This window comes from Pinus tabuliformis, chromosome 1_2 (assembly GCF_031772625.1).
Source record: "Pinus tabuliformis cultivar Carrire ecotype Pingquan chromosome 1_2, CPIR1, whole genome shotgun sequence".
Taxonomy (NCBI): Eukaryota; Viridiplantae; Streptophyta; class Pinopsida; order Pinales; family Pinaceae; genus Pinus; species Pinus tabuliformis.
Genome location: NC_142298.1, coordinates 284598793 through 284618511, shown reverse-complemented (window position 1 = coordinate 284618511; position 19719 = coordinate 284598793). Strand labels below are relative to the sequence as shown.

Genomic DNA, 19719 nt, shown 5'->3' with positions numbered 1-19719 from the left:
ACATTAGATTCCTAAAACATATTATCACGTTAAAACTTCAAACTAAATCAATTTTAATGTTGCATCACATTCTTGGAAGCCTTCAGATTCATCAACATCTTTATGTTTAATCATCAATAATGCAAAATTCTGACTAGCATTTACAAACCTCTTCATTTGTCCACATTCACAAGTGATAAATTCAACTTCTTGCGATGTTATCTAACAATGTACTCAATCCCATATTTAAACAAGTGATACTTGTTCCCATGGCGATGAAAGATGGCTTTCCCATCATATAAGTATTGGCTTCCCAAAACAATCCCACAAATGTCAAGTGGTACTACATCCAGTTCTACCTCATCAATAAAATTTGCAGTGATGGCAAATCTAAGTATGCATTTTCTTGTCACTTGCAACTTGGCATTGTCACATACCCAACCCAAAGGATAAGGTTTAGGGTGAGGAATAGTTTCCAAATTTAGTTTCTTGACAATGTCTTCTGAAATGAGGTTTGCTTGAAATCCACTATCAAACAAAGTATCTACTTTGTTATGTTTTGTGATGACTCTAATATGGAAAAGCTCTATTCTTTCTCTTCCATTTGAGTTTCAATGGGTTTGCTAGAAGAACTAGTACTTGCAATTAAATCATTACCTTTCAATCCCATCTTGGAAAGCAACTTCATACCTATACCTTTGGTATGTTACTCAAACGCTGCAAAAGGGTTGTTATGCATATAAATGGGAGTGGTACTTGAGATGTTGATTACCTCCTTAAACTTGTCATTCATCTTTTCAGCTTTTGATGATGACGATGATGGCCAACTTGTAGATGACTATAACCACCCACTCTTTTCCACTAACATATGGCGTGCTTCTTGAATATGTTTGAAAAATGCACATGCAACATCTTCTACATATGGTCCAAAACCACTATTTGAACCATGACCATATATTGGCTTCATTTTGGACGTTTCTCTTGCTGGTACAGGAGTAGAACTTTCTACAACTTTCTCATCAAGCACTTGTTGCAAAACAAAGCGCATGTGTCTCTTCTCCTTTTCCATGATCTCTAACATCCTTCTCAATTTTATGTTATCCATCCAAAGAGCCAAATTCTGCTCCTCTAGCTCTTGAAGACTCTATTTGTCTAACATTCTTGCAACTTGGTCAACTAGTGATCTGATACCAAACTAATCTGTTATGGAAACTTGAAGGTGATGGATCAATTTACAAAACACATAAAATACTGATTTTTAAACTTAGTTAAAAGCAATAACAAAGACAATATACCATATCAGAAACACATAACAACAAAAATGATAAAGGAGTTCACCCTCTCTTGGGCTACATCTCCTGGTCTAGCTTCCAATGATGAGCCTCTTTCATTAAGTGCTCAAATTTGTGTTTACATGGATTTACAGTGCTCATAATGTAAATATTATGCCTCTAATGGCTTTTGAATAGTAAAAAACTCATAGTTGGGCTTAGTTTGGCAAAAAACTGAAGAAGTTATGCTCTCCCAAAGTTTCTTATGCTAACTAATCTACAAAATGGATTGGATTGTTATCCATCCTACGAATCTGCCTTTTCCAGGTGCATCGAGCAACAATTTCACTGGTGCTAGCGATATTCGCACCGAAATTGGTGCAAAATGTCACTTAGTTAAATTGCCCAGTAAAGCCTTGGGCGGAAAACCAGGCCACATGGGGCCATGCGCCCGAGGGCTGGGGCTAACCACCCTCCCCCTTCAACATAGCCCCTATCTCTTCGGCGGTTGGTTCCATGTGTGGCATAAAACTCAAGACTATCCCCAAAATTACACACCCGAACTTCGAGCTTCCACTTTGTCGTGCACTAGTCACATTCTCACATGAAACTGTGGGCTAGTACCAAAACTCCGCCCCACACTATTTTAACACTTCTATGTTGGCAAGTGGTTATATGGGGTTCCATATGCTCCGGGACTGGTCCCCATGTTTCAGCCCCCATCTATTTCTTGCTTCCGGCTTTCGGTATGTGGGCATATGGTAAGCATGGGACCTCAGTCTGGTGCCTTGTCCCAAGCCTCGCCTCAACAAGCATTTAACACTTTTGTTCTACATTGTTTGTTGTATGGTGTATGGTCCTGTGGAAAGGACTATGGTGCCAGAACCCAAGGTCGGGGCTAAACCCTAGCCCTCGACTCCCCTGCCTGCGGTCCCATGGGCGTGGGGTGACCGAGGGCCAGGGCTTAGCCCCGACCTCGTTCCCCAAACACAAAAAACATACCATTCAAATAAAAACACACAACTATAAGGGTTAAGATCCACCTGATGGCCTGGCAGTAAGGCGCCTCGCTGCTATATCATAGGTCATGTGTTTGAATCCTGTGGAGGCAATTTGGTCAATAACAAAGTTGTAATGCACCGTTAGGAGGTCACGTGGGAGCCCTCCATTGGCCCACGTGGTCTCCATTCATTGGACCACTGAAAATCCACTTCGACCTATCAAATCACAACAGAATTCGACCAATACAGAGAGGACACTCAGTAGCCAGTCATTGGCCCAAGAAACCTAGTCAACATATGGACTGTCCAGTCAAGAATCCTGCATCCAACTTGCAATTTTGTTGCATGTTTGGGAAAACAATCAAAACGCGATATCAAAAGCATATGATATTGGTTTTGAGTGATTCAAGTTGTTTGGGATTTAGGTCATCGATATCTACACTCTGGTACATGTTTTGAGCACTTTTGAACACTTTGAATACTGAGCACTTTAATGATCCCCTAGATCAGAAGAGTTTGCATCATTTTGTAACTTAGTTTATTGCCTTGCTCTTAAACTTGTTATAAGTGTCATATCAAAAGGCTCAATCCCAAAACTATTCTCAAATTTCTTTTTGTTGGAGAATGTCACTAATTTTGGTGTTCATAATTTGTATCATTATGTATTTTATGTAAAAAAAGCAAAATAAAAGAAAAAGAACAAATATTATTATTGTTTTTCTAGACAAGCATGTTCTTCATGCTTCTAGGTTTTTGAGTTAAAGTCTTATTTGGACCTATTGTAAAAGAAAAAGAAAAATAAATTTTAAATATGTAATTTTGGGTCAAAAACCCCTTTAGGTGCCAAGTCGACCGACATGTCAAGTTGGCCCTGCCCCATGGACATGTCTATTCGCACCCATCTGGACAGTGTAAGTAGAGGGAAGATGGAGCTCATTTGGACACACACACACACACACACTTGATGGATTGTGCTATGAAATATCACAGAAATAATAGAGAAGAAGTGGAGGGCCAAAGTCTAAAAAAAGGGATTTCTTCTTGAACTAGAGTTTGTGAAAAATATGCCTTGGTACATCTCTTGTTGTTGGTCTCTTGTTGGTGGATTTTCGGGAAAGAAAGTAGGATTGACTTGGCATCTAGAGGTGGAAGTTTTTGGCGATTATAGGTTTTGGATATCTCATTTGGCTTTATTCTATAAGAAGATATTTTTTTGGGTTTTCCCCTTGGAGGGGTTTTGCCCTGACTTAGAGTCTATATCCTTTGTTCTTTTGTTTATGTGATCTTCATGTTCATGTTATGGTAATTCTTTGATGAAAGAATCATAATAAATATTAATGAAGAATTAAATTAAATTCACAAGCAATTACTATGGAAAGGGAAATCTAAATTAAATTACAGGCCTCATGATTTTCCAACATAGTATCAAAGCTAAGGATTTAAGTATGACGCTAAAAGATCACTCAATTGGCATTTGATTAAAGTATGAAGTATCTTGTGGCTTGTCTCAAATCTCTCGAAAGGCTTGTCTTTTGGTTTCTGGTTATAAAAAAGTCTGTTATGATCTTGGTGCATTATTATGGGCGAATCTCTACGGTAAAATTTGTATGATATGGCTCATATCACATGGTTTGAAATGCATCAAATGGAACACATATATTATGATTTATCTAAAACTATTGAAGTTCAAATTGACCCTGAGGCTCACGTTTACAGTAATTGATATGTTGACGTTTGAAACAGTGATTCAATTACATTCCTGGACTCCAATTACAGTGAGAAGCTAACACTTTGTAGTAGCTCACTCTAAGGCATGAATTGCAGTGGCCTGTGGCTTGTATATTTAATAATAGAACACATTTCATTAACATCGCAAAATAGTGACATTACTTTGCTATGGCTCACACTCATATAATGATGGTTCACACTTGCACCTATGTGGCTCGCTCTTGGCTCATGGATCACTCTACACAATATATTACAATGATATTATTACAATGGGTCGCATTATCTCGCTTTTGATATATCTAATGGCATTGGGCAGATCATATGACATCCTTGTGACTTGAGGATAGGAATAGTGAATTGACTTGTAGAATCTGTATTCTCCCCGTATTTTATGGTATGATTTGCATAATAAGGCCCACAATTTTCCAAACCTCACAGGATCGCAATTCTTTGAGCTTGAATATCTAAAGTTCGCACCATTGACCGTGACTCGTATGAATCACATAAAGTTCTACAGTGACTTGTTGTGGTTCATATTTCTTCGATGCCTTGACAATAACGGTGATTTATAACAATAATATTTGAACAATGATGCCTATGTGGATTAGTCAACAATGTTTGAAATGGACATTAACCTTGATAAAAGACAGTGATCTATATGACATCGATAATGATCTATTATGGAAGTAAAAGACAAGTGACATTGCTACTCTACGATATCGTTCTCTGTATCATTGGCTCAATGATATACGTTATGACACTCTATTTGATGACTTGCACATGCTTATGGCTCGCATATACATAGATGGAGTTTGATGCACTTGAAATCAAAGGAATGTAACATATGACCAAGGCATCAATTTAAGGCACAATTGGTGCCTTGGTCACATTTTTAGCAAGATCCGAGAGTGGAAGTCACATATATGATAGAGGACACCATACATAACAATGATTTCTTATGACAATGATCTCTAAGCTCGTGTCAACAGTGGAAGTGACAGTAATATGAAAATACTTCTACATTGCTTTGGATTGTGAGGGCCCTATTGGTGGCTATGGTGTGATACCTATTCTATAGTCACAAAAAAGAGCTTTCGAAACACTTTGTGACCTTAGATGATGTGAATATATCATCGTGGCCTACTGCCATGCCATAGAACGAAGGTTTTGTTTATAAATATGGGCATCTAAGTATTTATAACAAGCCTACTATGTATCAGAGGTAGGTAGAGAACTAGGTTCATGAGCATTTCCATCTAGTCCCTTATGGATAGTAAAAGCTAATGGGTATCTATCCTAATGGGTCTATTTCCTATCTTGTAGAAGTTGTCATCTACAAGTCATATGAATCTTATCAGTGGGGAAACTGGTGGATCTACAACTGGTGGGCACGTACAAATCCTTCCGAGTCACGCACAGAACCCCATATCCAGGGCATGGGGGATCGAGAAGTAAAGTAAAACAAGTAACGGATCTATGATTGTTGGTAACTTACAACCTCCTGGGCACTAATAACTGGTAACAGAGTATTGTATAACACAGACCTTGTAGTGCAGATTGGCACAAAGCTTGTAGCACGTAGTATAGTTTATGCACGAAGAATAGTTCATGCACAAAGTATAAGTTTGCTGCTGCCTGGGATCATTTCTTCTAAATGTACAATGCAATTTCGGTTGCTTTGGATTATGAGATGAAGACTTTATGAAGCATGTCCTTAGAGAATTATCTTTGCAAAAGACATATAAGGAAAAAGGACCTAGTTCTTAAACATGAAAGGTACTAGATCATGCTAATGTGAAGACCAAAGCTATGATCTTGTGAACCCCATGAAGAAACAAGGACTTTGTATCTTGAAGGACAAAAATAGGAGCACCTTTGTTGAAGAACAATTGGCCCTTGACAATGGAATAAATACTGTATCCTTACAAAGAAGAAGGCATGGTAAAAGGTATGTGTAATTTATATGTGCATTCCATAAGATTATCATAATAATCATTATAAAGGGTTTGAAAAGTCCTTAGGATTTTGCAATTAATCTATTGCATATTTTGATAATCTAGGGTTTATAGGTATGTAAGGTCTTAAAGAATCTTTGTATTTAGGGTTTCTAAACTCTATAATGACCTAATCCTAAGAGTGAAAACCCTAGCCCTAATTAGTTGTTTCCTCTAAGGAAACCCTAGCTCTTGACATCTAGGGTTTGCAAGATCTAAAGTTTATACTGATAATCTAGGGCATGTGGCAAAACCCTAGCAAGGGTTTAAATGAATAAAGCCTAGGGCTGATGTTTCCACTGAAAGTAAAAACCCTAATAAGGGTTAGATTAAGAAATATAGGAACCCTAGAAGTACTCCATAGAAACCCTAGATTGGTAGAATTGACATCACACTCTTATCTTTGTATATTTTGCTTGGTTGCACTTGCTGGAATTACAGGCACAAAATTATGGAAGCAAGATGACAAGGATGGAAGAACAAAGCAAAGCAACACTCATGCTAGTTGGTGACTCCTTCAAAATGATGAGCATGATGGAAAGAAGGAACTTTAAGGACCCTGATGGACATGATGCTGATGAGTTCATTCCAAAGAACACATTGATGATTGAAAGATGAAACATAATCTTGTTGTAATATGAAGATAAAGAATGCAAAGAAATGTTGACTTCAAAGGGAGCAAATAACAAAATTTGACACCTTGCCTAAAATACTATTATAAGTAATGATTTGCTTGGAATATGACTTGGTTCCTTGATAGGACATATTGAAAAAACATGTGAAGAGGTTGGAAGGCGAATTCGTTTGATAAACATCTGATATGATCTCCTAAACAAAGGGAGAGAGTTGACAATGAAAACTCCAAGGAAGAAGATACTGTAGCTTGCTAATTGGTTTGTTCCATTGGCACTTTGATTGAAAAGTGAAAAGCACAGAGAAGGATTTTTGTACAATATGTAGGAGGATGTTGATCTCAAAGGAATCAAGTAAGCATAATCTATTGTCTTGATAAAGACCATCATTTTTGAGGTAATTATAATATTGATGCTTTGTTATTGGTTATCGAGTTGATGGTTTTGTTACCAGAAAGAATGTTGTAGAAATGTATAATGGCAGTTGAGACAAGTGCATCTACAACTGCTTATTTTGAACTCAATTCATTGAATACATGGATCGAGTGGATGGCTTTGGTAATCCTCGGAGGATTATGTGGTCAAGATGTCTACATCATCTTAGGATTGAAAGGTAGCGGTACAAGAAGATAACCTAATGTTTATGTTTCAATGATAATGAATATCACTTTCATGATTAGAGGGAGCTATAATTAGCTCTACTTCGATTGACTCAATACAATGCCTTTGTTGATGATGAGTAGAGGAAAGTGATATGAAAGGTTGATAGCCTAAACCTTGTCACGGACTGAAGGAAGTTTGGCTCCATTACAAAAGCTCAATATGATGAGATATAAAGGGGAGGAGGATCCATGTAGCTACTACTTGAAGATCTCCATGAAGAACTAGTAGTTGATGTATTGATGAAGATAAGATAAAGATCTTGTGGTTATAACTTCCCAATTGAAAGGAAGTAAGGAATCTCCTCTATGCTAGAGGGGGAGTAAGAAGTCTTCTTAAATGTTTGAAAAGGAGCAAGGATTTATTCCCTGATCAAAAGGGGATGAGGATTATCTCCCTAGTTAAGAGGGAGTTATGATGGGCATTATATTTTCTTCTTTACGTGTCATGCACTAGGCTAGGACTAATAGTCGTACGTCTAGTGAAGGCCATAGAGGGAATGTAACAAACTAAATTTATATAAAAATAAACATAAATAAATGTAAAAGACAATAAATAAGATTAATGATTAATTAGTTAGCAATTAATGAAAAGGTATGTCCCTAAGGACATAACCGTTAGTGAAAGAGTACTTACCTGGATATATATACACGACCCTCGTTCTCATTTGTATCATTCTTCATACATTTTATATATAATAATATTTGTATCCTCAATGGATATTTTCATATTCCAAGTCTTCTGGAGTATTTAACTTGAAGGACGAACTTTGTTAGTTTCATTGGTATCAGAGCTTCGTCTGACCCAGCCTTTGGCCATCAACCTGTCGTCAACTATGTTATCTTCGTGATTCTAGCGTTTCCCTACCAGTTTTGAAGTTTCTCCAGCTTGTTGTTAGGCCTTTGGCCATTAAATATATATATATATATATAAATCAATTGTATCATAAAATATACATACAAAAAAATGATATTAAAAACAAAAAAAATATGTAGAAAAATAAAAAAAAAATAATAAATAAAAGGAAATTCATATTACAATTTTTTTTTACCTGTGACCCTGTATGAAACATCATTGGAACCAAACAAGGGGAAAGCAACACTAAAGGTTCACCCACGACACCACTATCAAAGCAGGTTGGTTGAACAAACATCCAACATTCGTCGATTACCATTCACCAGCTGCATTTTCCTTGGCTGCCATCGAGACACAGCCCACCGATTGGCAAAGCCACAGCATCAACCACCCATGACTGTTGCCACCACAATCGACACAAAACCCCCGTTGCATTCGTTGTCTCCAGTGCCATCGTCGTAGTCTAACACCAAAGCACTACCATCAACCGACAGTCGTATTCGGCAACGACCACCACCACCGTAGGGGCCTCCCATCGCCATCTAAGTGGCATCGAATCTTGAACGAAAGGACACATACATTAAACTGATATGTTATGATGGTCAACGCAAAAGGGTGACCTAATACATTGTGTCGGGTTATACAAGCAAACGATAAGTGATACACACCGGTTATATAACGTCACAGGTTATATAAGCGCTAAAAGATACAGGTTATATGATGTTAATAATAATTATCAATACTGATACGATTAATAATAATAATCCAAACTATCACAAAATTAACAATTTATATAATCCCAATTAATTAATTTAACAAAAAAAAAAAGAAAAAGGAAAGTTTGACCATGAAATTCACTCTTAAAAATCTCCTTAAACATTGGTAACATAAAGTGGACGAATTTTAAAGGACTTACTATTAAGGAAAGGGAAGTTGAATAAAATATAGTATTAGAAAATAATATAAAAAAAAAAAAAAAAAATAGAAATAGTGAAGGTTTAACAAAAAAAAATGGGATCAATCATTGAAAAAAAATGGTGCAGATCAATTCTAAAATGACTAAGGAAGAAAGGTTTTCCTATAATGGTCTTTCAATTATAGATCACAGAGTAATTACATTAAAAGGAAGTATCCAAGGCAGAGAAGTTAATGTCGCCATCAACCCAAGCAATGATAAAAATTACATCAACATCAACTTAGCAAATCAACTATTAATTCCAGAGCTAAGCAATGGTGTAAGGAATATTTTTTTGACCAAAAAGAGTATAAAATTAGTGGTCTACAAGTGACAATAGGTCATTGTGAGTACATATCTCAATTTCATGTTGTAACGACGGATAAAAAGACTGACATCATACTCAGTCAACCCTGGTTTAAGGATTTGGGTATGTTCATGTTAAACATAGAGAAACAAATTTTGACTCTCTTATAAAGGGAAGATGGTCACATTTCGAGACAGAACAAGTAAATTAAAATTGATAAAATCTTCATTAGAAGACCTTAAGGATATCTCAGACTTGATGTTTCAAGATAACGAAAAAACTATATCAAAGAAGCAAAAAGAGCTTGAAGAAGTCATCTGTAGCAAAGACAAAGAAATTTTGCGCCTCAAAGATCACCAAGAAAAACTACTCGAACAAGTCAAGAAAGCTAAAGAATCAAACAAGGAACTCAAGGAGCGTTTATTAGAACGAGAAGAATAAAATTTACGTTTAAAGAGCCTTAACCAAACATTAGTAGAACAAATCAAGTGTTTAAAAGACGAGAAGCATGAAGGCCAAAATGAAGTTGACTCAAAGAATGAGGAATGCTTATGTCTCAAAAATCATCATCGAAATCTGCTCAAACAAATTAAAAAACTTAAAGATGAAAATAAATCATTGACGAATAGGTTCAAAGAATTTGTTGCAAAGGAAGCATCAAAATCTCTAGATGCAGTAGTCCAAACTAAAGAAACAAACATCAATACCACTAATCTCACAGTTCAAGCAAATCCAAACCCTATTGAAGTAAAAACATACTCAGAGGTTGTCTTTCAAACATAGGAAATTCCAAATAAAGATTCAGTAGTTAAGTCAACAACAACAATGCCTGATGGAAGTTGGGAAATTTCCATAAAAACATTTAAGTAAGTTCAAACAAGAAAAATTCCTTATCTACATCTAAATCACAAGAGTAGAAGCCTTAATAAATCTACAAATCTATATCACGCAGAACATAAACAAACTTATGTTCCGAAGAAAATTGAAATAAGCTCAATCCAGTCATACGATAACTGTTCACCACACATCTCCAAAGGTTAGAAGATTTCCCAGAAGATTAATATAGGATGGTCTAATCCGTTTTCAGTACAACAATTATGTCTATCGCTCAGAACATCATATCATCTTGTATCAACTAAGATGAAAGCTCAAGATGTTATGTCGATCAACAGAATAGAACTGATCCTTCATCAATAAGCTTTGAGGACAAAGCTTTTTGAAGAGGAAGGCAGTGTAACAAACTAAATTTATATACAAATAAACACAAATAAATGTAAAAGACAACAAATAAGATTAATGATTAATTAGCTAGCAATTAATGAAAAGGTATGTCCCTAAGGACATAACGTTAGTAAAAGGGTACTTACCTGACTATATATATATAGGACCCTCATTCTCATTTGTATCATTCTTCATACATTTTATATATAATAATATTTGTATCCTCAATGGATATTTTCATATTCCAAGTCATTTGGAGTATTTAACTTGAAGGATGAACTTTGTTCGTTTCACAATGGGGCTTGAAGGATTGGATAAGCATCTAAGATTTGCTCGAGGATAGAGAATCCAAGATATGAAGTAAACCAACACTCTTTAATGATTGGGTAGGTATCCAATACAAGAGTGGTCAAAGAGGACTGACATTCTTTGAGGATTGGGAATCCTAGATAAGAATAGTCCTAAAAGGACATACCTAGTGAACATCTAGATGGGGTATGTGCCTTAAGAGGTAGTGTGGTGTCTCACGTAAAGCCTTCCAACATTATGCACTTATATAAATAGACCTTGTCAGTTAACAACCTTACTATGTTAACAATGTTGGTTATGGTGTTGATGCTCAAATATGGCTTATCAATCTCACTCTTCTTATGATAATATTTCAGTTTGAGAGTATCCTTGTACCAGGTGTACAATTATGAATACCTCCCTAATTAAGAGGGAGTGTTGGAGAATGTAACTAAGTTTGTCTTTCATAATTTGCACCATTATGTATTTTATATCAAAAAAAGCAAAAGAAAAGAAAAAGAAAAAATCTTATTATTATTTTTCTTGATAAGCATGTTCTTCATGCTTATAGGTTTTTATTTTCTTTTACAAAAATGAGTTTTTTTCATTAAGTCTGCGCACTGTCGCGACAAATACTTGGGAGAGTTACAATATTGTTTTGCTCATGGACATTTAGATTATCATGTTGCATCTATCTATCCCATCCCAGATTACAACAAAATCCCCACACCATATCAACATTCTTATTATCCTAGCAGTATACATGAGACAAAATTTGAAACAACATCCATAAACATTTAACTCCCAACCATTACAATTATATTTGATCAAATCCCTTAGTAGTGCGATTAAGGTCAAAGCCTCGCGGAGGGTCTCTTGTTGGGCACAGTGGACGGTTGATCTAGAAATGCAAATCCATGATAATACTATGTAGGGCTTCCATCTCGTCCTTTAAACGACTAATTCTCTTTTGTTGATCCTCCAAGGTTTCTACTGTGGCTATGTCTGAATCCTGTTGTTGATACATTAGAACTTGCAAGTCATAAATTTCCACATTCATTTCAGTGTGTGCCTTTCTGTAGTGGTCACAGACAATTGAAGCCAAGGAGTCTGATTCTGAGCTGCAATCCATGAACAAAGATTGCCAAGACCCAAACAAGATGAAGAGGAAATAGGGCGAGACTGAGTTGTACGAAAAAAACACCAACTTTATTTCCTATGCAACGAAATTGGCTACTATATAGCCCAATTGTCTAAGTTGGAACTGGATACCCAATCGAACAAAGATAACCATTGAAGAGCCATACTACCCGAGCCAACAAACCAAATTCTACTTTGTTTTGGATGATGTTTCAAGACTTCTAAATGAAGAGAAAACTCCCTCTGATGCACTGAAGAAATTGGACAGGAGTGGATCAAAATAAACATATTGCCACCCTACCCTGATACAATGGAGCTTGATTATCGACCCAAGATACCAATACTAGAGAACCCAAGAAGCCTCTGTGAGCTCGATAATGAGCTTCCAATTTTTCCAATTTCTCACCACTTTGAATTGTAGATCCTCCCTTCTCCCAAGGCTCAAAATATGGACATACCATAATCGTCCATGCTTCTAGGTTTTTGAGTCAAAGACTCAAAGCCATATTTGGACCTATTGTAAAAGAAAAGAAAAATAATTTTTAAATATGTAATTTTGGGTCAAAAACCCCTCTAGGTGCCAAGTCAGCCTACATGTCAAGTCGGCCCTGCCCTAATGGACATGTCTATTTGCACCCCTTTGAATAGTATAAATAGAGGGAAGTTGGAGCTCATTTGGACACGCACACACTTGATGCATTGTGGTCTGAAATATCGCAGAAAGAACAAAGAAGAAGTGGAGGGCCGAAGTTTGAAAGAAATGGTTTCTTCTTGAGCTAGAGTTTTTGGAAAATTTGCCTTGGAACATCGCTTGTTGCTGGTGAATCTGCAGGAAAGAAAGAAGGCTTGACTTGGTATCTAGAGGTGGAAGTTTTTGAAACACACCTCCTCTCATATCTACCCACTTCACTACCTTGCCCGGGGTAAACATGAGCTGAGGGGATACTATGACATGACTCAACCTCCTAGATGACCTTAAGGAAATGAAGCCGACATAATAAGACCTTACTAACTTCCCCCAAGTGCTACAGGACGCCCAGGAACTAACCAACCATTTTAGGTGTTCAACCCCTAAGATAACTTTCTTTTTGGTGAGATAGACTCTCGTCGCTCCCATGACAAGGCCTCCAAGCGACTGTAACTCTCCAGTCGCTCCCACAGGACTGCTTCCCAATGACTGTAGTATCTTTCAGGCAATTTTGTGCAAGCGACTGCGAGATTTAAGCCACTTTTTCAGGGCTAGGATCTAGACCCCTACCTAGAACTTAATGAAACTCCCAGAAATGATAAATAACATAGAGACAAAGCCTCTAACACAAAAATTACTCAAGGACTTGACCTAACCCAATCTAACCATGACAATCATTCCACCAAACACATGATGAAAGTGTAACCAACAGGACATGAATTCATATCTGAACATAAAGATTTGAAACTTATTTGAGGTTTACCAAGAATGACTAATGCCCTCTCACAATAATTGCCATAATACAAATTAGGTCATGCATTCATTAAATAGTCGTTCATCAATTAAAAGGTGATAAGAGCCATACTTAAATCTGTCATTGAACCATGCTTATAACCAACACATAACTAGATAATTAACAATGATAGAACATCCATTAAAACCACATAATAACAAGTAATTTTACTCATAAAAGACAATAGAAACTTAGCTCTTATTAGCCATATGAAAAACCAACCAAGTTAGGGACTTCCACGTACCACCCGACCATATATTGGGTTGAACCAAATCTTTCTTTCAACCAATCACCCCCGTGACATATTCCAAGCATGAATATGGTATTTCATGGGATAAACCAATCCATGAACAACTAAGGGAATCCATAGGTTAAACCACCTCCACCCTCACACTACCGTGATCTCACCTAAACCCGTCTTGATATCACAAAAACCAAACCGAGCTTGGATGCCTCAGAATTCCTTCACCATCCCTTGAGGAATTTTCTTGTCTCCACCCACCTGTTGAGGGCTTCTTGGAGAAAACCATCTCCACCCTCAACCTTTGGGGATTTTTCTGAGACCACCTCACTTGAATCCAGAACCTTCCAACAATCCAAAGCTCAACCAAGAATGAATCCCATCACACCATGACTATCCGAAAATGGTAAGGCAAGGCTGAAACCACCACCGAAACCTGACAAAACCCATGCTAATGACAACAAATAAACAAAATACACACATGCATATACCATGCATGCCAAAGCCAGATATGAAATCATACATGCAACTTGTTACCTATAAGTATTCCCACTGAAGCCGCTTGATCCAACTTTTCCTTGCTTTCCTTGTCCTTATTTTGCTTGCTTGCTTTCCTTCTCCTCTCTGAAACCAATTTTGAAACTCAACTGATAAAAGGCCCCAAACTGATGCTCTGATGTCTTTTTATAATTGATGCCTCTAATTTATTCATTTTCTTTCATTTTCCTTCAATTTCCTCCTCACATGCAACCTGTGACCTTTCACCTCCCTTTTCTCCTATTTTCCTTTATTTTCATAAAATAAATGCCAATAATGTCATTTTTTGCCTTTTCAAAGCCTTTGCCGATTTCCCCTTAGCCATAATAAACAATAAGTGATGCCCACTAAGATACTTTGCCCAACATTAAACTTAGAATACGTGTCCCATGACCTTGGTCTTATTTTGCCTTTATTAACTTTATTACATGAACTTTTAATCTGGGGCAGTTACAATTTTATGTGGTTATAGGTCTCAGAAATCTCATTTGATCTAATTCTATAAGAAAATATTTTTTTGGGCTTTCCCCTTGGAGGGGTTTTGCCTTAGCTTGGAGCCTATATCTTGTGTTTTTTTGTTTATGTGATCTTCATGTTCATGTTATGGTAATTGTTTGATGAAAGAATTAGAATAAAAATTAATGAAAAAGTAATTTAAACTCATAAGCAATTACTATGGAAAGGGAAATCTAAATTAAAATTACAGGTCTCATCATTCTCTAATACTTTTTCCATTTGTCTTACTACAAGAGCTTAGTGCTCGTCTGTCTAAACGTCAAAACTTTATTAATGCTAAGTGCTCATCAGTTTAAACGTCAAATCTTTATTAGTGCTAGTAATAGTCAATATATCAATAAAAATTTTCTTTGTCTTATTCTTCCATTGTCATGTCACATGATTTCAATTGTTTTCCAATATCCTTAATTTTTAGTAAATAATCTTGTAATAAGTTAGATTAAACCATTTTATTTGAGAATAACATATTGTAAATGGAAAATGTGAGGTTTCATGCATCTTTTATAAACTTCTTTTATAAACTCCCTGCATGATAAATGTAGTATTACCACACCTTAAACTTTGAGAAGCTTCCTATTCATTATTAAGAGCTTGATTAACATCATAGCGTCTTGATTCATCCTTTTATTAAACATCTACATCAGTGTCACTCCAATTTTCTTTTCCCAATACAAAATTTTTCTAGTAGATGCAACCATCTTTTTTGTTTCCATCATTTAAAATTTTGACCATTCAACTTTTTAATTTTTCCCAATATTATATAAGACAAACTAATCATTTTCATTTTCAATGATTTAAATGCATCAAGCAACTACACTTTTATTTCCCCGAACAAACACTCTTCACAAAGAATTAACCATAGTAGGACTATGGTTCCAAAAATAAAGTCCTTGCGTACCCATCAACTCATAATTTCTTTATAATTTGTCAATCTCACATTATCAATTATACTATTAAAAAAAAACATGTTTATGCTGTTATAAAAAAAACAATCTCACATTATCAAGCGCAACTGAGCTTCTCGACTTCGAATTTACGCAAAAGGAGGCGAAGCGGAGATTAGAAGTATCGGATTTTGGAATTGTTGGAAACATGGCGACTGAAGAGGACAGTGCAGTGAAGGAGCCTTTGGATCTCATCAGGCTCAGTCTCGACGAGCGTATTTACGTTAAACTCCGCTCTGATAGAGAGCTCCGTGGAAAATTACATGTAAGATATCAGATTATGTTTTCTTTTCCGGCTTGTCATTGTGAGTAGATTTTGGAGAGTAATGGTTACCTGGCAGATGTAGTGTTGAGTTCAACCTGTGGGAATTGAACCCACGCCTTTCTTGTCCATGGCTTCTTGTAGAGTGCTTTGTGGTTTTTCATCGGGTTCTGATGCCCTGGAACTTGAACCTTTGATTTCTTCTCATACAGGACCTTGCCTCCTGTCTCTTTGATTGATAGGCACCGATGCGAAAACTGCTACCAAACCCAGTTTTGATTGAGAACGAGAAAAACCCTAAACCGCTAGTTTAGACCTACTTTTAGCACGCATTCTTTTGAAAGTGCTTCCTTTAATCTCAAGAGAAGCACTACAACTGTCCCGAAGAGGTCCGATACTCCAATTGACCTGTTTGCTTGGGTGGCCCTCGAAGGGCGAAACAATGATTGCAAACACTGGAGGATAATTTTCCGTGAAATGCTTCCTTTAATCTCAAGAGAAGCACTACAACTGCCTTGAAGAGGTCCGTTACCCCAAGTGACCTGCTTGCTTGGGTTGCCCTCGAAGGGAGAAACAATGATTGCAAACACCGGAGGATAATTTTCCGTGAAATTCACCCAGGACTTGCACCTGGAAACAGCTGCCTATGTGTGTCTTTGGGGATTTTAACATTGGTGGGTGGCAGGGCATGCTTCCATCATCATCTCTGAACCACGACCCCATTGTCTTAGTTGGATGATATTGTCTAGGCGCCTGTTTGATTTTATATCAAAGCCACCTCTTTCCTTTGAAAATAGAGTGTAGGAGATACAGGGAATTGAGTAAATCGGTAGTAAGTTTTAGAAGGTGCAAAATTGCAAACTGAGGTTCGTTTTGTTTTGGTGTTACAGGCTTATGATCAGCACCTGAACATGATTCTTGGTGATGTTGAAGAAGTCATCACCACGGTGGAGATCGACGATGAAACTTATGAGGAGATTGTGAAGGTGAGTGAACCTGATATGTGGATATGTGTTTCTTCTATTGTGGTCATTGATGTCCTGCTTTCAAAATTGTTACACGTGGAGAGGAAAGTAACATGGTCTCCCAAGAGATTTGGTTTTATCGTATATATATATATATATATATATGTTTTATTTTTATTTTGGGGGGCGTTCAAATTTAGTTCCTTTGATGAGACTTTTTGATGCGAGTATTTTTGCAGAATATTATATTTACTTTCTGATTTTCAAACTGAAATTTTGGACAGGGTTTGTTCATTTATTTAGTCGTTGGCAATAACCACCTTGTTTTCATCAAAGCCTTTTAAGTTACCTATCAATCAGAAGACTTAAAATACCCTTAGACATGCATCCAATGACGTTGCGTATTAAAATTTAAAACAGAGTTCTTGCCATTTCCTTATTCTACTAGCCAGAAGTATGCAACCGACAATCTTTGACTAAAAAAACTTCTCATTGAGTATTTTGAAAGAACTCAAATTTCCGCAGAATAAATGAAATGGCAGTGCTTTAATTACAACAGTGTATTGTCTGTAGAGTCATGCTTTTGTGAGTCTTTATTTAGGAACAAACGTATAGCAGTCCCTTCTAAAGGTCTTCAGGTGCATCGCTCTCTTATGGGCCATCTTAACTTGAAAAAGATGACATCTTTTATGTACACAAACCATACTTACCATGAATGAACATCCCCATCTCTAAAATCGTGGCACGGGATCAAAACCCAAATATATATTATTTTAAAGCCCATCAAAATCCACCTGCAAATAGCATTCTGTCCTCTTGGATTAGTTTCAAGCATATATTAGTTACGTCATGACACATGATGAGAGCTTATAAGCTAACATTCAAAAACTTGTTAAGCTTTTAACTTTTCTTCTTGTAGCTTTTCCTCGTTTTGCATTCTTCTCATCCAAGTTTCTCTTCGTGGATAAGACATCTTTTCTTATTTTAAAAACCAAGTGCAGGCTATGCATGGCATTTGTGCTAATCTTGTACATAACAATTTTGGCTACTATTTATCATTATTGAGCCAATAGGCTCATTCTACAGCCTAGTATGATGTGTAACGCTGTCTGTCCGTCATCAAAGTTGAAATTTTGCTCAGGTTGACCAAAATAAAAATTTTAAAAATTCTAAAAATAAAATAAAATAACTATACAAAACATTTTAATAATGTAGGCTCATAAAAATATTTGCATGTGAAGTAATTGGATCCCTCTCAACTCATATTAGATCCATATTTAAGATGGATCTATGCTGGTATATACATGCAATGCAATGAAGACTGTACATTTTTGTAGGCAGCAAATATTTACATCTTTTTTTTGTGTTAGCTTTCTTTTTCACTTTGCCAAATTCATTGCCTCCATGTTTCAGCTGCGAGAACACATCTGTTGGTATCATTATGCTATGATTAAGGCTTTGGAGTTCTATAGTTATGTATCTCTGGGTTACTCACCATCCATAATGCTCCTTAAACTCTCCTCTTTGATTTCTTGGGATTATGTCCAATCTTCATTTAGAGTTTCTCAATGAATTCTATAGATTTCTCAAGTGGTTTGCAGCTTGTCAGCGATTTGCCAGTGTTTGCAGATTGCCAGTTTGTCATTACATGCCATCTCTCAAGCTTCTACTTGTTGTCCATGAATCTTTGTGTCGAGAGATGCTCAACAGCCTAGTATGGCAGCGATGTTGTAAAATGTTGTGATGTTATGTTGACTTGGTCAAAAATTATTTTTAAATAAAATTAAAATAAAAAATAAAAATTATTAAGATAAATTTGAGTGAGTCATTTGATGGGTTTACCAATGGTGGTTTACAAGCCCATGGTATTGCATAGCCCATGGTATTTGTTATGATGAAGCCTATTCAAAGGCTTAAGGAAATCCATAATGAAATGCAAGAGCACCAACTTAGATCCATCTTAAGTCTGGACTTGATCCCTCTCGGCGCTTGGTAGATCCGGATGTAAGATGGATCTAGGCTGGTTATGCAGTTGCAATATCTCCATTGCATCTTGCAAATTATACACTTTTCTGCACGTGTCCAGCAAGTTTCTGTCCATATAACTAGCGAAATTGGCATTTATTCCATGACTTTTTCTTGCCTTATATATTGCAGATTTTTGCTGTGTAACCTGTGGTATGGTTCGTGCAACTCGCAGATTTCGTGAGTAAAACCTACGGTGTCGACTGACAATGCTTTATAATGTAGATGAACGAAGTTTTGGTGCCAAAGTTCACATTGATGATTGTTGTCATGAATCGGCGCATGAATTGGTCTTTCATTGATTTTATAAAGACCTTCAAATCTCGATCCCAGAGTGAAGGCATCTCTCATGCTAGATCTCATTGGCCAAGTGGGAACTTTTCCATTTATGAAAGCAACTTTCATTCCTTTGTCTTCTAAGGCAGATATAAATACAAGATTTTTTTTCAAAGCAAGCACATAAAAAACTTCTTGAAGAGATATGGTTTTACCACCTTTGATCTAGATGAAAAAAAACCAGATCCCTTTGTAGGATATGTAGAGTTATCTCCAAGAATGATTTTCAGATCCGTCTCCCTCTGAACCAAATTTGAGAGAACTTCTTTATAACCAGTTGAAGCACCACTATCAACCAATCAATTGTCACAAGAATCTGCAAGAGAGGAACTAGAAAGAGTAGAAACGAGAAAGTACTGTGATTGTGTTTCAACTGCGTTA

The 19719-nt window shown here is 36.5% G+C and overlaps 1 protein-coding gene across 1 annotated transcript in view; it reads left to right on the top strand.

Annotated features, from left to right (window-relative positions):
* Positions 1–15785: 15785 nt before the first annotated feature.
* LOC149205439 (sm-like protein LSM3A) overlaps positions 15786–19719 on the top strand; it is a 32774-nt gene continuing 28840 nt past the window's right edge. Inside the window, exons 1-2 of the mRNA XM_089393469.1 lie at positions 15786–16015; positions 16903–16998. Coding sequence (XP_089249595.1) covers positions 15899–16015; positions 16903–16998 — 213 coding nt within the window. The 5' untranslated portion in view covers positions 15786–15898. The remainder of the gene's footprint in view (positions 16016–16902; positions 16999–19719) is intronic.